Source organism: Varanus komodoensis, unplaced genomic scaffold, assembly GCF_004798865.1.
Source record: "Varanus komodoensis strain SLA01 unplaced genomic scaffold, ASM479886v1 scaffold11, whole genome shotgun sequence".
Taxonomy (NCBI): domain Eukaryota; kingdom Metazoa; phylum Chordata; class Lepidosauria; order Squamata; family Varanidae; genus Varanus; species Varanus komodoensis.
The window spans coordinates 19,686,077-19,698,396 of record NW_025335317.1 but is presented as its reverse complement, the minus strand read 5'-3'; the positions used below and the strand labels follow the sequence as shown (position 1 = coordinate 19,698,396).

Below are 12,320 nucleotides of genomic sequence, written 5' to 3'. Positions count from 1 at the left end.
CTTGGACCTCTGTGAATATTTGGTGTGGTAGGGGAGAAGGAAGTTGACAATAGACAAAGTCACAAGGCAAGGGCTGGTATAACCCTAGAAATAGCATGAATAACTGCAAAAGTCAACAGTGACAAACAGTTACTTTGTCTTCTAGTGAGAAACTGAATTGGAATTTTGATGTTTATTATTTATTTATTATCTTAGCATTTGTATCCATCCAAAGCAGCTTGCAATGGATCAGATAGTCTAAATAACACAGAATGAAAATTAAACAACATATAAATACACTGAAAAAGCAACAACAGTAAAGCTTCACTTTAACAGCAGCAGTCTATAAAACATTCATTAGGACAGAAATTCCAGTGGCTTAGTTTAGTGCAGCTGAAGTTGTAAAATATACACTTGCCACCTAATGTTACATATGAGTAGAGTTTGGTATGTTTTTTTTTCCTGTTATGAAGCACAATTACTGGAGGCAAACCACTCTTGGTAGAAGTAGCAGGCATAGAATACATGAATGATGATCCAGCCATGATGGATGTTCTCTATGCAAAAGTCCACATGAAGGATGGCTCCAACAGGTAAGTCTTCAGCATATATTTTCATTCCATGAAATTATGAAATTATATTTGAATTGGCAAAAGTAACATAATGATGTTTGCAAAGTCTCTCAAACAGTCTTTTTTGTTTCAACCAAAAAAACTTAACCACCAGGCATCCAGGAGATAAGATATTTCTGTTTCTCTGTAAGCAAAGGGAAGGCTGTAATAAGTTTGCCCTTGGGTTGATAATGAGGGTGTTACTGAAAGAAATAATTGAAGAGCATCCACTGGCGCATTTTTATTTAATCTTAGTACTTCCAAAAACTAAAAAGCAATTTCCACTCTCATGCACTTCGATTTAAAGGCTTGGTTGACAAATTTGCCTCTAGTAGGAATTTTCTGTGAAACTGACTGCTACATTGCACCATTCCACAATCATGTGTTCTTCTTTGTCTAGGGTATAGTCCAATGGGCAGCAACCTCTGTGAACATAAGCTCCCAAACTCAGAGGCTTATGACTATGTCCAATGTATAGCAGGAGGAATGGTAGAGCTGATCTTTACTTCCTTGTTCTTCTTCCTTCCTTCCTTTTAACTAGACAAGCTTTTTTGTCCATCTAACGTGGAAAACTTTGGAGAGGGAGGAAAGGAAGCAGGAGAGGCCTAAGGATAGCTTCTATCCTGTCCCCGCTGGTTTCCTCTACTCTCTGCCCACAGGAATGCTCCCTTCTCTGAGGTCATGTTTCCATAGTTGGGAAACAGCTAGAACAGTTCTTTTCATGCCAACTGTGAGCAGGTGTGGAAGGAGGCAGAGCTCCAGTTCCCCCTTCTGACGTTGGACAGCTGTCTCTGACCTCAGATCATGGAATCCAAAATATCCTATGGCTCGTCAGATGCTGCCTAGGAATCACAGGACTGTTCCCTCCATGCCTGTATAAATGTTCATTTACTTTGTCTTAAACTTTGTAATATGTGAAAGCAAAGTTTAAGCATAGATTTCAGTTCTTTGTTTCCAGAGATAGACAGACAGACAGACAGACAGAGAGCGTTTTAGCTTCTTTCTTATATCTGAAATGTCAGAGTGCCAGTGTGGTGCAGTGATTAAGAGCATGGGACTGGGACTCAGACGATCTGGGTTCGAGTCCCCGCTCAGCCATGGTGCCAGCTGGGTGACTTTGGGTCAGTCACAGACTCTCAGCCCAACTTACCTCACAGGGTTGTTGTTGTAGGGATAAAATTGAGAACAGGAGGAGAATGAGGTGAGTTGATTTGAGTTCTTTATAAGAAAAAGGTGGTATATAAGTTTGATAGCTAAATAAGATTTTATTAGATCATCCCAAATTAATCTTCAGCTTTGCTAAAGATGACCATATTTTTCTTTATTTTGGCCCTGTACATTATGAGGAAACTGTGTAAACTGATCAGTGGTAGTATCAAGAGCAAGAAGATTTAGATATCTTGGGATGACATATCTTATGGCTGAAGCTATAATAGTAGATGGTAGATTTCAAAAGATGGACCATCTCTTTCAACACAATCATTAAAAGACTTTCTCAGCCTAGATATGGTATTGTGAGAAGTGGATGTCCTTTCTGACGTTGATTCTGTTCTCAATAGCTAATTCTGCAATTTCCCTCTATCACTGTGATGATATGGGAATGCTCTCTGTTTTTGAGATAAACTGGGCGGAGGGAGAGAAACAATAAGATGAGGTTATGCTCCAATAGCTCCAAGATCGCAATAACTCATATATTACTTTCATTTGTCTCATTTCTTTGATTAATTTTATAACATAATAAAGTACCATTTTCACATGAAGTATTCTATTAATTTGTTTTAGTATCAACTTTAATGATATATTTGCCATGTCTAATTCTAAAAATTGCTGATACATCAGTAAAATATAATTGAGGAAAGTGGGAAACAGACAATTTGATCAGTAAGGCCAAAAAGTGGCCAGAAGCTATCCCAAAGCGGTGGCACAAAGTCAGCAGGCCATAACATTTGCTCATCAAACAATGTCATGCAAATAGTGACCAGAGGGGGAGGGGGAATAACCTTATTACTGTTCTGTCTCTGAGCAAGACCTAAAAGGCCAAGATGGTAACTTATAGTTGGGAACTGATGAACTATCCAGCAAATTACGTTCCAAATAGGCTTGGTGAAAAGATTGTATAAGATTCTACTTTTGTGCAACAATTTCTCATTTTAATGGGCAGGAATGTTTGATTTTAATGAATGCTCTCTGTCCTTGGTGCTATGAAGGGAGAAACAACATGGAAATGCTGCAGGACTTTATCCCGTCGTACACACATTTAGCTTACGGTTAGCTCTAATGTGAGTCATCACATCACTCCTAAGTTCTAGCAATGTCAAGTTTCATACACTTCACAAACTTCCTGGTTTTGTAATTTGACTTTTAAGTAATGTTGAGCTGTAATTAGAATTGGTATCATACTAATGCCTTTAAGAAGATATAGAAGCTTATCTTTTCTAGATTCCATATAAATGAGAATATGTTTTGGCACTAGCTCTTGGACTGAACAAGTTCATATTCAGAGTGAACTAATTTCTGATTCCACTGATGGAACACAGCAAACGATAAATCATTGTAATTGATGGTTCACTGTTGGAAGAGGCAGCCAAAAGCTGACGGCAGATTTCAATAGTTATGGCTGTTTTGGTCAGCTGCCCATTTCTGGGCAGGTGCTGTAAGGTGGGAGCACTACCTTACCTCTTTTTAACCAACACTTGTTATTCCATTGCTCCTGTGGGTTATAGTAAGGCAGACCTGAAGAGGCAAGGAGTTGCCATATATTATGATCCCACCACACCCATCTTTCCCTTTCCATCAAACTGTACTTTGAATGGAGTGAGGCAAAATGATGTCCAAATACCGATGTAATACACATTTTTTTCTAACTGTGGAAAGGATCACTGGATGAATGCTGCTGTCAAGTTATACTGTGGATTTAACCAAAGGGGTTCAATTATGCCAAGCCAAAACTAAATAAATTACAACCCAAAAAACAATTTAGAACACAGTTTTCTAGCAAAGATTACGTACTGCCCAATTTGAAAAGTTCATATTTTAAAAATTCCACTTTCATGCTTTACTCTATAAAGGGAGAGGGAGCACTTCAGCTGTGCATTTAAAAAATGCACACTGAAATGTACATTTTTTGGTTTGGGGAACAGGAACAAGATTGCTTTAATCAGAGGTAAGAATATGACAATCTTTACATAGTTGAAAGATCTTCCCACCCCTATTGGCAGCTCCCAGCTACATTGTGGTATCAACCCTATCAAGTGGGAGATGAATAATGACACGTTCAGTCATGGCTCAAACAATACTTGGCATTCAGCGATCATTTGTTTATCTAAGCAAGCATCTTCTCCCAAGTTTCTGATTTTTACACTGCAGTGTTGTAAACAGAACAGGATAAACTCTTTTTAATGGGCTATTAAAACAACTTCAGTAGGAGCAAAACATTTTTAATTGTGTTGTCCCTTCCAAAGAGTGACACATTATTTCTGTACTAAAGCATAGTGGCTGAAGCATTTTGCCGTGTACTCCAGAACGATTTTGCCCTGTACTCCCTTCGAACTTTCACTACTGATAACTTGCCACCATGAAGAAATGAAGCAAGATGTTCAATGGTTGTTACCAAAACCACATTCATTCCCCTCAAGGAAATGAACATTCAGGTTTATACTACATTAGTACATAAATGAAAACATTGTCATAACTGATTTTTTCTTTTCCTTCCACTAGGCTGCAGCTGATAGCAGATAGACTGATGGATCGGTTTGTGACCTCTGGATTCATGATGAAAGAGTGGGATAGAGTGAAACTCCATGCCACTGTCATGAACACAATCTTTCGGAAAGATCCTAGTGGTGAGCATTCGCTTTAAGGTCTCCTTGAGAAAATATGGCAGCTGCTTTGCCCTGAGATTGCTATATGATTCTTAGGTTTGCTGTTCCTCCTTTGTTATGGTTCTGTGGCCTTTAGGCAGAAGATAATGGGTTCACGACCCTCACCAGGACTTGGCCATCTGCATTAGAAGGAGGGAGGGATCTTTAATTGAAACATTCAACAAACCCTTCATGTTTGGCATTGCTTGATTCCTTCTTCTCCTTATGTCAAAAGAAAGATAGGCTCTTAAACAAGATTGTTATTTCTTCATCTATGTTTCCTGTCATTTAAAATGAAAGATTTGGTTAATGTAGGTTGGATGCAAGTTTCTACAGAAAAAAAGACAATGACTAAATTAACAAATAGAAAAATAACTGAGTAGTTGTGTAGTCAGACCATGAAATTGTCTGGCATTAATTCCAACACACTGGGGAGAGCAAAGGTGCACAACTATTTGTTAGGCTATTGAACAGGAATTTATGTGCTGATCAACATACTGTATGATTAAAAAGACCTTGACCTTGTTGACGTCAAAGGAGATAGAGTTGAATTTCTTGAAGGATTTTCGTTCAGTAGTTTCAGGTGCAAATCTGCCTTTGAAGTTCCTTTGTTAAAGAATGGGCACCTTAAGGTCTTTGGCGGGGTACCTTGGGAGACGGATGCATTTCCCTGCGGCTTTTTAATTCCTGCCATTCTGAAGACAGATTTGTGGTCATTTATTATGTTGCATATAGACCTGTTTGTCTTTTGTAGATTGTAGTAAGGTATTGCTGGCAGTTGAAGGCATGTATCAAATTGGAAGATGAGCTGGTATATGAACCTTTATCATTTTGAACTTCAGTTCCCATCTGACTTGGCCAGCATGGCCAGGGATGATGGGCATTATAGTTCAAACCATCTAGGGTAGGGGTTCCCAACCTGGGGTGACCACACCCCCAGGGGGTCTGAGATGGCATTTAATGGGGTGAGACAAAGAGGAAGGCTGCGTTGTGGTTTGCCAAAATTGGCAAATCATGACGTTTTTCGCCAAAAATCACCCCAATAATAAAGTTATTGAAATGATAACTATAAAAGCTTATTTTGAACAGCTGTTTTTAGTTCAATTGGTTCATTGGCAGTGCTGTGTGTGTTCAAAAATTAGAAATTTGATTTCTTCATCTTCAAATGTGGTATTACTTTTGCAGGGGGTGTGAACATAAATCAAACAATTTCTAGGGATGTGGAGCATAGAAGAGGTTGGGAACCATTGACCTAGGAGACAACCGATTGGGGGAGACTGGCTAATATTGTAATAAATCTGTTAGACTTTAAGACTTTTTTGCTGCAACAGACCAATATGGCTAGCCCTTTGCAGATAGTTGATGCTGAACTTGGTAATTCAAGAGATGAGAGCATGCCCTACTGCTGAAACACGTTTGACAGAGCACTGATTATTAGACTCTGGTTTCCCATGGATGATTCTATTACACTGAGCTGTCAGCCTGAATAATCTTTACAATAATATTGATGACTCTAGGTATTTTGATAACGTACTTCTGGAAATAATTTGCAGATTATCTTGCTTGCCGAAAAAGAGAGTGTAGAGTTGTATTCCATGTGTGAAAAATACATTTATGGGCATTGACACAAAGTATGGTCTCATTTATTTATTTTGCAGCTGAAGAGCAAACTAACAGAACTGCAGGCAGATCTTTCAAGGAAAGGGAGTCATTTGATGGCCGAAAGATATTGAAGGTTTGTATGAAATGACAGGCTGATTTAGCCTATGCTATATTACCATTCAAGGTCATGTTAAAAATAACCTTCAAAGCTGTCTTTGTATTTCTTGTATGATAGGGGAAAGCTATTCAAAAAAAAAAAAAAAACCAAATTCATGCAAACTAAAATACCCATGAAATCTCTGAAAAATGGAAAAAAGTGTAAACAACATAAAGCACAACTGATGCTATGAAGAAAGGATTTGCACATTCATGTATAGTCTCTGAGTCATGTTGAGCAATGCTCTTCAGAGAAGAGCAGATCACTCCAGTCCTTTGTTGGTTGCATTGGCTGCCTGTTGTAGTTTGGGCTCAGTTCAGTGTATGGGCAGTAACAGACAAAGGCTTGGGGCTGGGATTTCTGAGGACTGCCTGTCTCCATATATCCCTACCAGACCACTAAGGTCTTCAATGGAGGTCCTTCTCCAAGAGCCCCCAATGTAATGAGGGGGAAATGGATAGGAGAAGGGCCTTCTCTGTGATTGCACCCACTTATGGAATGCTTTCCATAAGGAAGTGTGTTTAGCACCATCATTCTTCTGTTGCCAAGTAAAGACTTTTTAATTCAACACATGCTTTTAGTAGCCAATTTGCCTCTTATTCTGTTAACTTATTGCTGCTTGCTTGCTACATTCTTCTGCTGTGAATATCAGATTTTATATTTTTAATTCAATAGATTCTTATATTGTTGATTGTATTGTTCCATTTTATTGTTTTTATTGTTGTCGTCCATGTTTTTATTGTAAGCCACCCAGAGAGGCCCTTGTGGTATAGGGCTATAGGGCAGCATATTTACTAACTAACTAACTAACTAACTGCTATCCCTATCATTCTTCGTCATGGCCTCTGTGCATCACACATATGGGTGCTGCGCCTGCACAGTGCCTGTGGCCAGAAAGATTCAAAGCTTAAAGGTTTTGGCAGGAACTCTGCACCCTTCCCCACTACAGTATCAGAAGGCGGAGTGCCCGCCATTTCCTTAGTCTTGTGGCCCCCATTTGCTGTGCCTCGAGCCTTTCATCTCTGAGTTTGTACTACACGTTTATCTAGTTACCACTATTTCTCTTAGATTGTTACGATTCCAAGTTTTACCTTCCCTGTTAGAAGTTTTCTTCTCATTCCCCTTTCCTGTTTTTCAAAAAAAAAAAAAACCCCCAAAAAAACCAAAAACCAAAAATATAGTTCCTCTTTCTTTATTCTTACCTTGCTATTTTCTCCTTTTTCTTCCTCGATGGCGCAGCGTGCGGCTTTCCGCAAGTGCTCTCAGTGCGGATCTAAGATGTCACCTACTGATCCACACGATCTGTGCCTTCTCTGTCTCGGAGAAGGACACAGGACTGATAAATGCAGCCATTGCCAGGCCTTTACTAAGCAGGTGAGGAAAAATCGAGAAAACCATCTGCGTAAACTCTTATGGGATGAAACCCTGCTCCAATCCGACCAACTGGCAAGCAAATCTGCTGCTCCATCCTCCTCTTCCACTACACCTCCGCCCCACCCATTGGCTGATGGTGCCCCTTTGCCGGAGAGTCAATGCTCCTCTACATCTCCACATAAGCAAAAGGAGAAGAGGAAGCATAGTGGATCGGACAAGTCCTCAGGCTATAAGAAGCCTAAGAAGGACAAGATGGACAAGACGGCTCGTAAATCTAAGAAGGCTGTCCATTCCCGACATCGTGACTCGGGTTCGTCCGCTCCGTCGATCCCGACGACGACTTTGGTACTGACACCAACTGGACTGGCTCTTCAGTTGGCCATGCAAGTGACCCCACCCAGGTCTCCAAGACGGGTTACTCCTTCTGTCCCGTCTTCACCTGATCACCAAGAGGTTCCCTTGTTGGGATCCATCTCTGATGGAGAGATTTGGGACTCTCCCCCAATGGCTCGCTTGCCTACTCCTCAGCCATCACTCGAGCCTTCCCTGAGGGCCCCTTCTCAGCAGTCCCTCAGAAGAATGGGTGCAACTGCCCCATAGGCCGACTCATTGTGAGCCATGAGATGACTATCCACCCTACGGCTATTATCCTTTGGTACGCGATCGTACCCTCTCTCCAGTCCCGAGAGACGCTCCTTCGACTTCCAGAGCAGCTCAGCCCAGGTGCCCTACCTCGCCTGTTGATTCCTCCTCCAGCCTTCCGCCTCACTGGGAGGACTCCGAAGTAGCTTCTCCTTCACCGGACACTGTGATCTCTATGCAAGGTCCCAGCTCACCGGAAGAGCCTTATGTAACCTTTGAGGAATTAATGGTGAGACTTACAAGGTCACTTGAGATTGAAGCCCGGCATCATTTTGATCCCAATACCGATAAATTCTATAATATTGTCAAGGGTGAACAGTCTGCCGCCATCATCTCACCGCTGATCACCACTTTTCACCAGGTGATGATGGAACCATGGAATTATCCCAGTCAGCCTCAACCCACTTCGCGATGTTACGAGTCCATGTACCGAGTCCGTGAGCAGGATATTCCATTCCTCCTGTGTCACCCAAGACCAAACTCGATCGTAGTAGAGTCGTCTCAAGGCCACGAGTCGAGGGGACACACCACTCCTCGTGATAAGGAAGGGTGTAAGATCGATATGTTGGCTTGCCGCATCTACACTGCCACAGGTCTCGGCCTCCGTATTTCTAATTATGAGGCTACGCTGACTCGATATCAGTATTTTCTAATGCAGAAATTAGAAAATATCACAGGGTCACTTCCAGATCAGCAAAAAGACCTGGCCTGAATTTTCATCAAAGAGGCGATGCAGGTGTCAGTCCAGCAACTCTGCACGGTGAGACACCATGTCAGTTGCGACTCTAGGGCTCTCGTCAGTGCTGTGGCCCTCTGTCGCCATGCCTGGCTCCGGAACTGCAACTTCCCAGACGAGGCAAAGCATCAGATTGAGGATATGCCTTTCGACGGCTCAGGGCTCTTCAGTGCCTGGATGAACCACAAGAAGAAGACAATGCATGAGTCGAGGGTTACAGCTTGCTGGATGGAAGTCCCTAATCGATCTCACTGTAAGTGGTCTTGGTCCCTTCCATCCTACCAATACCAGCCCTGGTGGCAGGACAAGGCACAGAAATCCTCTCCAGAGCAGGCCTGCCATCATTTCACACCCTGCTGATGAAAGCCCAGACGCGCTGGGCAGGCCATGTTGCAAGGATGCCAGACCACCGCACCCCCAAACAGCTCTTCTATGGTGAGCTGTCTCAAGGAACGGAATCGCACGGGGGACAAAAGAAGCGATACAAAGACACACTGAAAGCCTCTCTCAAGTCCCTGGTTATCGACACCACCTCCTGGGAGACCCTGGCACAAGACCAATCAACATGGCGCACGCTGATCCACCAAGGCTGCCAAACTTCTGAAGTCAGAAGGACAACCATAACACAAGAGAAGCGAGCACTCCGTAAAGCCAGAGTTGCAAATGTTGCAACAGTGGTGCCCACACATGTCTGCCTGACATGTGGCAGAACACTCCATGCCTGTATCGGCCTTACCAGCCCCCTGCGGAAACACCATGGACAACTCACAACCCGTTAAATGTCAAGGTCCTCATTGAAATTGATGGACGAACATCATCACCGACAACAAGGAGGCGGTCACACTCAGCAGACAGATGTCGACGACCCACGAATGGGAACTAGATCGTCAGACCTGTTATCGTCTCTTCCAGACATGGGGCTCTCCAGACATAGATCTGTTCTCCACTCACATGAACAGGGTGTGCGAGATGTTCTGCTCCCGCGCAGGCATTGGACCGGGTTCGAAAGGAGACGCTCTCATGATCCCCTGGGTGAACATGTTCTTTTATGCGTTTCCCCTGATTCCACTTATAATGAGAGTCCTTGCCAAAATCACTTACGACAATTCCCAGGGAATCCTCATCACTCCCTGGTGGCCCCGGCAACCATGGTTCCCTACTCTTCTCCGTCTGTCTGGCAGCACGTTCCAGTGACTGCCTCTCATACCTCATCTAATCACTCAGCAGAACAGAGCTGTTCATCACCCGAATCTTCTTTCACTCAGTCTGACAGCCTGGCTCATTCAATAAACCACGGGATCCCTTCGATATCGGTGTATTCAGTGGCTTCCACACTGGCCCGACATCGTTCTGATATGGCTCCTCCTTCCCCTTCAGTACCAGCAGACACCTTATTGAATCCGAGCGCTCTGCATCCTGATAGCCAATTCATTCTCCAGTCTGCGCTAAGACCTGCAACCTGCTCATCTTACGCGGCCAAATGGAAGCGCTTTACATCTTTTGCTGAATCCAATAGCTTCATTGCTTATTCAGCCTCCACTGAAAATATTCTTCAATTTCTCTTATCACTACATCAGTCTGGGCTTAAGCCGCCATCTATTAAAGTTTATACCTCCGCAATCTCCCACTATCGTGGCCAGATGCTGGGTTCTTTGGTGTTTTCTCATACCCTCATACGTCGATTCCTTAAGGGATTACAGAACCTGCAAGCACCAGTTAGAGCAGTTATTCCTACTTGGAGCCTCTCTGTTGTCCTGCAGGCATTCACTCGAGCTCCTTTCGAGCCCCTGGCAACTACTGACTTACGCCTCTTGTTTTGGAAGACTGCCTTTCTCGTCGCAGTCACGTCCGCTAGAAGGGCTAGTGAACTCTGTGCACTCCGTATAGATCCTCCTTATCTCAACTTCCATAAGGAGAAGGTCGTCCTCAGTACCGATCTGGCGTTTTTACCCAAGGTTGTGTCTCCTTTCCATATTAATCAAGACATCGTCTTACCAGCTTTCTTCCCTACTCCGTCTACACTGATAGAGCGATTGCTTCACTCTCTCGACGTTTGTCGTTGCCTTGCCTTGCCTTTTACAGGTCTCGCACAGAATCCTTCTGCAAATCTAACTGCCTCTTTATCAAATACTCGGAACATGATAAAGGTTATCCTATTGGATCCCAGAGACTTTCCAAATGGATTGTGCAGACCATCGAACTGGCATATCGGCTTGTCAAGTTGGACTTACCTGTCATGCCCAGAGGGCACTCCACGAGGGCAGTAGCAGCTTCCGCTGCCTTTTCTGCTGGCATCCCGATTCAGGACATATGCAAGGCTGCCACCTGGACTACTCCTTGCACCTTTTCCAGACAATACTACCTTGATGTGCATGCCAGGTGCAATTGCTCCTTTGGTCGAGCAATCTTTTCTTCTGTTCTCCAGTGACGACACTGCTCGCCTCTGGGTTCAGTAAGCTTGCTAATCACCCATATGTGTGATGCATAGAGACCACGATGAAGAAAGGCAGGTTGCTCACCTGATACTGTTGTTCTTCAAGTGGCCATCTGTGCATTCACACAACCCACCCACCGGCCCCGCTCGGTGTCGGTGACTGGGTTTATACTGTACTGTTTTACTTGATAGTGGATCAGTAAGTGTTTTCTCTATATTGTTCAGCAGATTCCCTGTAATGTTTAACGCTCCCGCAAGGGGGCGAACGATTGGTCTCCAGTAGACTGAGGAAATGGCAGGCACTCTGCCTTCTTATACTGTAGGGGGGGAGGGGTGAGAAGTTTCCACCAAAACCGTTAAGCTTTGAATCTTTCCGGCCACAGGCACTGCGCAGACGCAGCACCCATATGTGTGAATGTACAGGTGGCCACTTGAAGAACAACAGTTACAGGTGAGCAACCTGCCTTTGTTCCCATTTGAGGCAGGTGAGGTTTTATTTATTTCACCTTTATACCACCCAGTACTGTAGGATTCCATGACTGGTTAATCTATTGGACCCTTAGATTTGGAAAAGAAATACTACATGTAGTATATATAAAATAGCTTTATTTACACCCTTCCCAATCTACATACTTGGTAACAAAGAAAAGACATCCTCTCTATCAGTTATATGTGGAATCATTTGCACCTCTGTGTCTTCTTGATTTGGCACTCTGCATGTGACATTCCTAAGTGGAGAAACACATTAAACATCAACCATGTCTATTATTCATACCATTACTCTGTGAAATGTGAGGCAGAGCACTCGAGCTTTTGTAGAAGCTTTAATTGATTTTTTACTGTTCCAGCCAAAAGAACCGTTGGCTATTTGGTACATAAAAGCATGCTGATAATTGCCTCAAAGCAAGCCTTCCTGTTAGAAATG

At 43.1% G+C, this 12,320-nt stretch overlaps 1 protein-coding gene across 1 annotated transcript in view; it reads left to right on the top strand.

Moving 5' to 3' along the window:
• Positions 1-12,320, top strand: part of ASCC1 (activating signal cointegrator 1 complex subunit 1) — a 72,971-nt gene that overhangs the window by 29,356 nt on the left and 31,295 nt on the right. Inside the window, exons 7-9 of the mRNA XM_044420524.1 lie at positions 453-572; positions 4,308-4,432; positions 6,109-6,185. Coding sequence (XP_044276459.1) covers positions 453-572; positions 4,308-4,432; positions 6,109-6,185 — 322 coding nt within the window. The remainder of the gene's footprint in view (positions 1-452; positions 573-4,307; positions 4,433-6,108; positions 6,186-12,320) is intronic.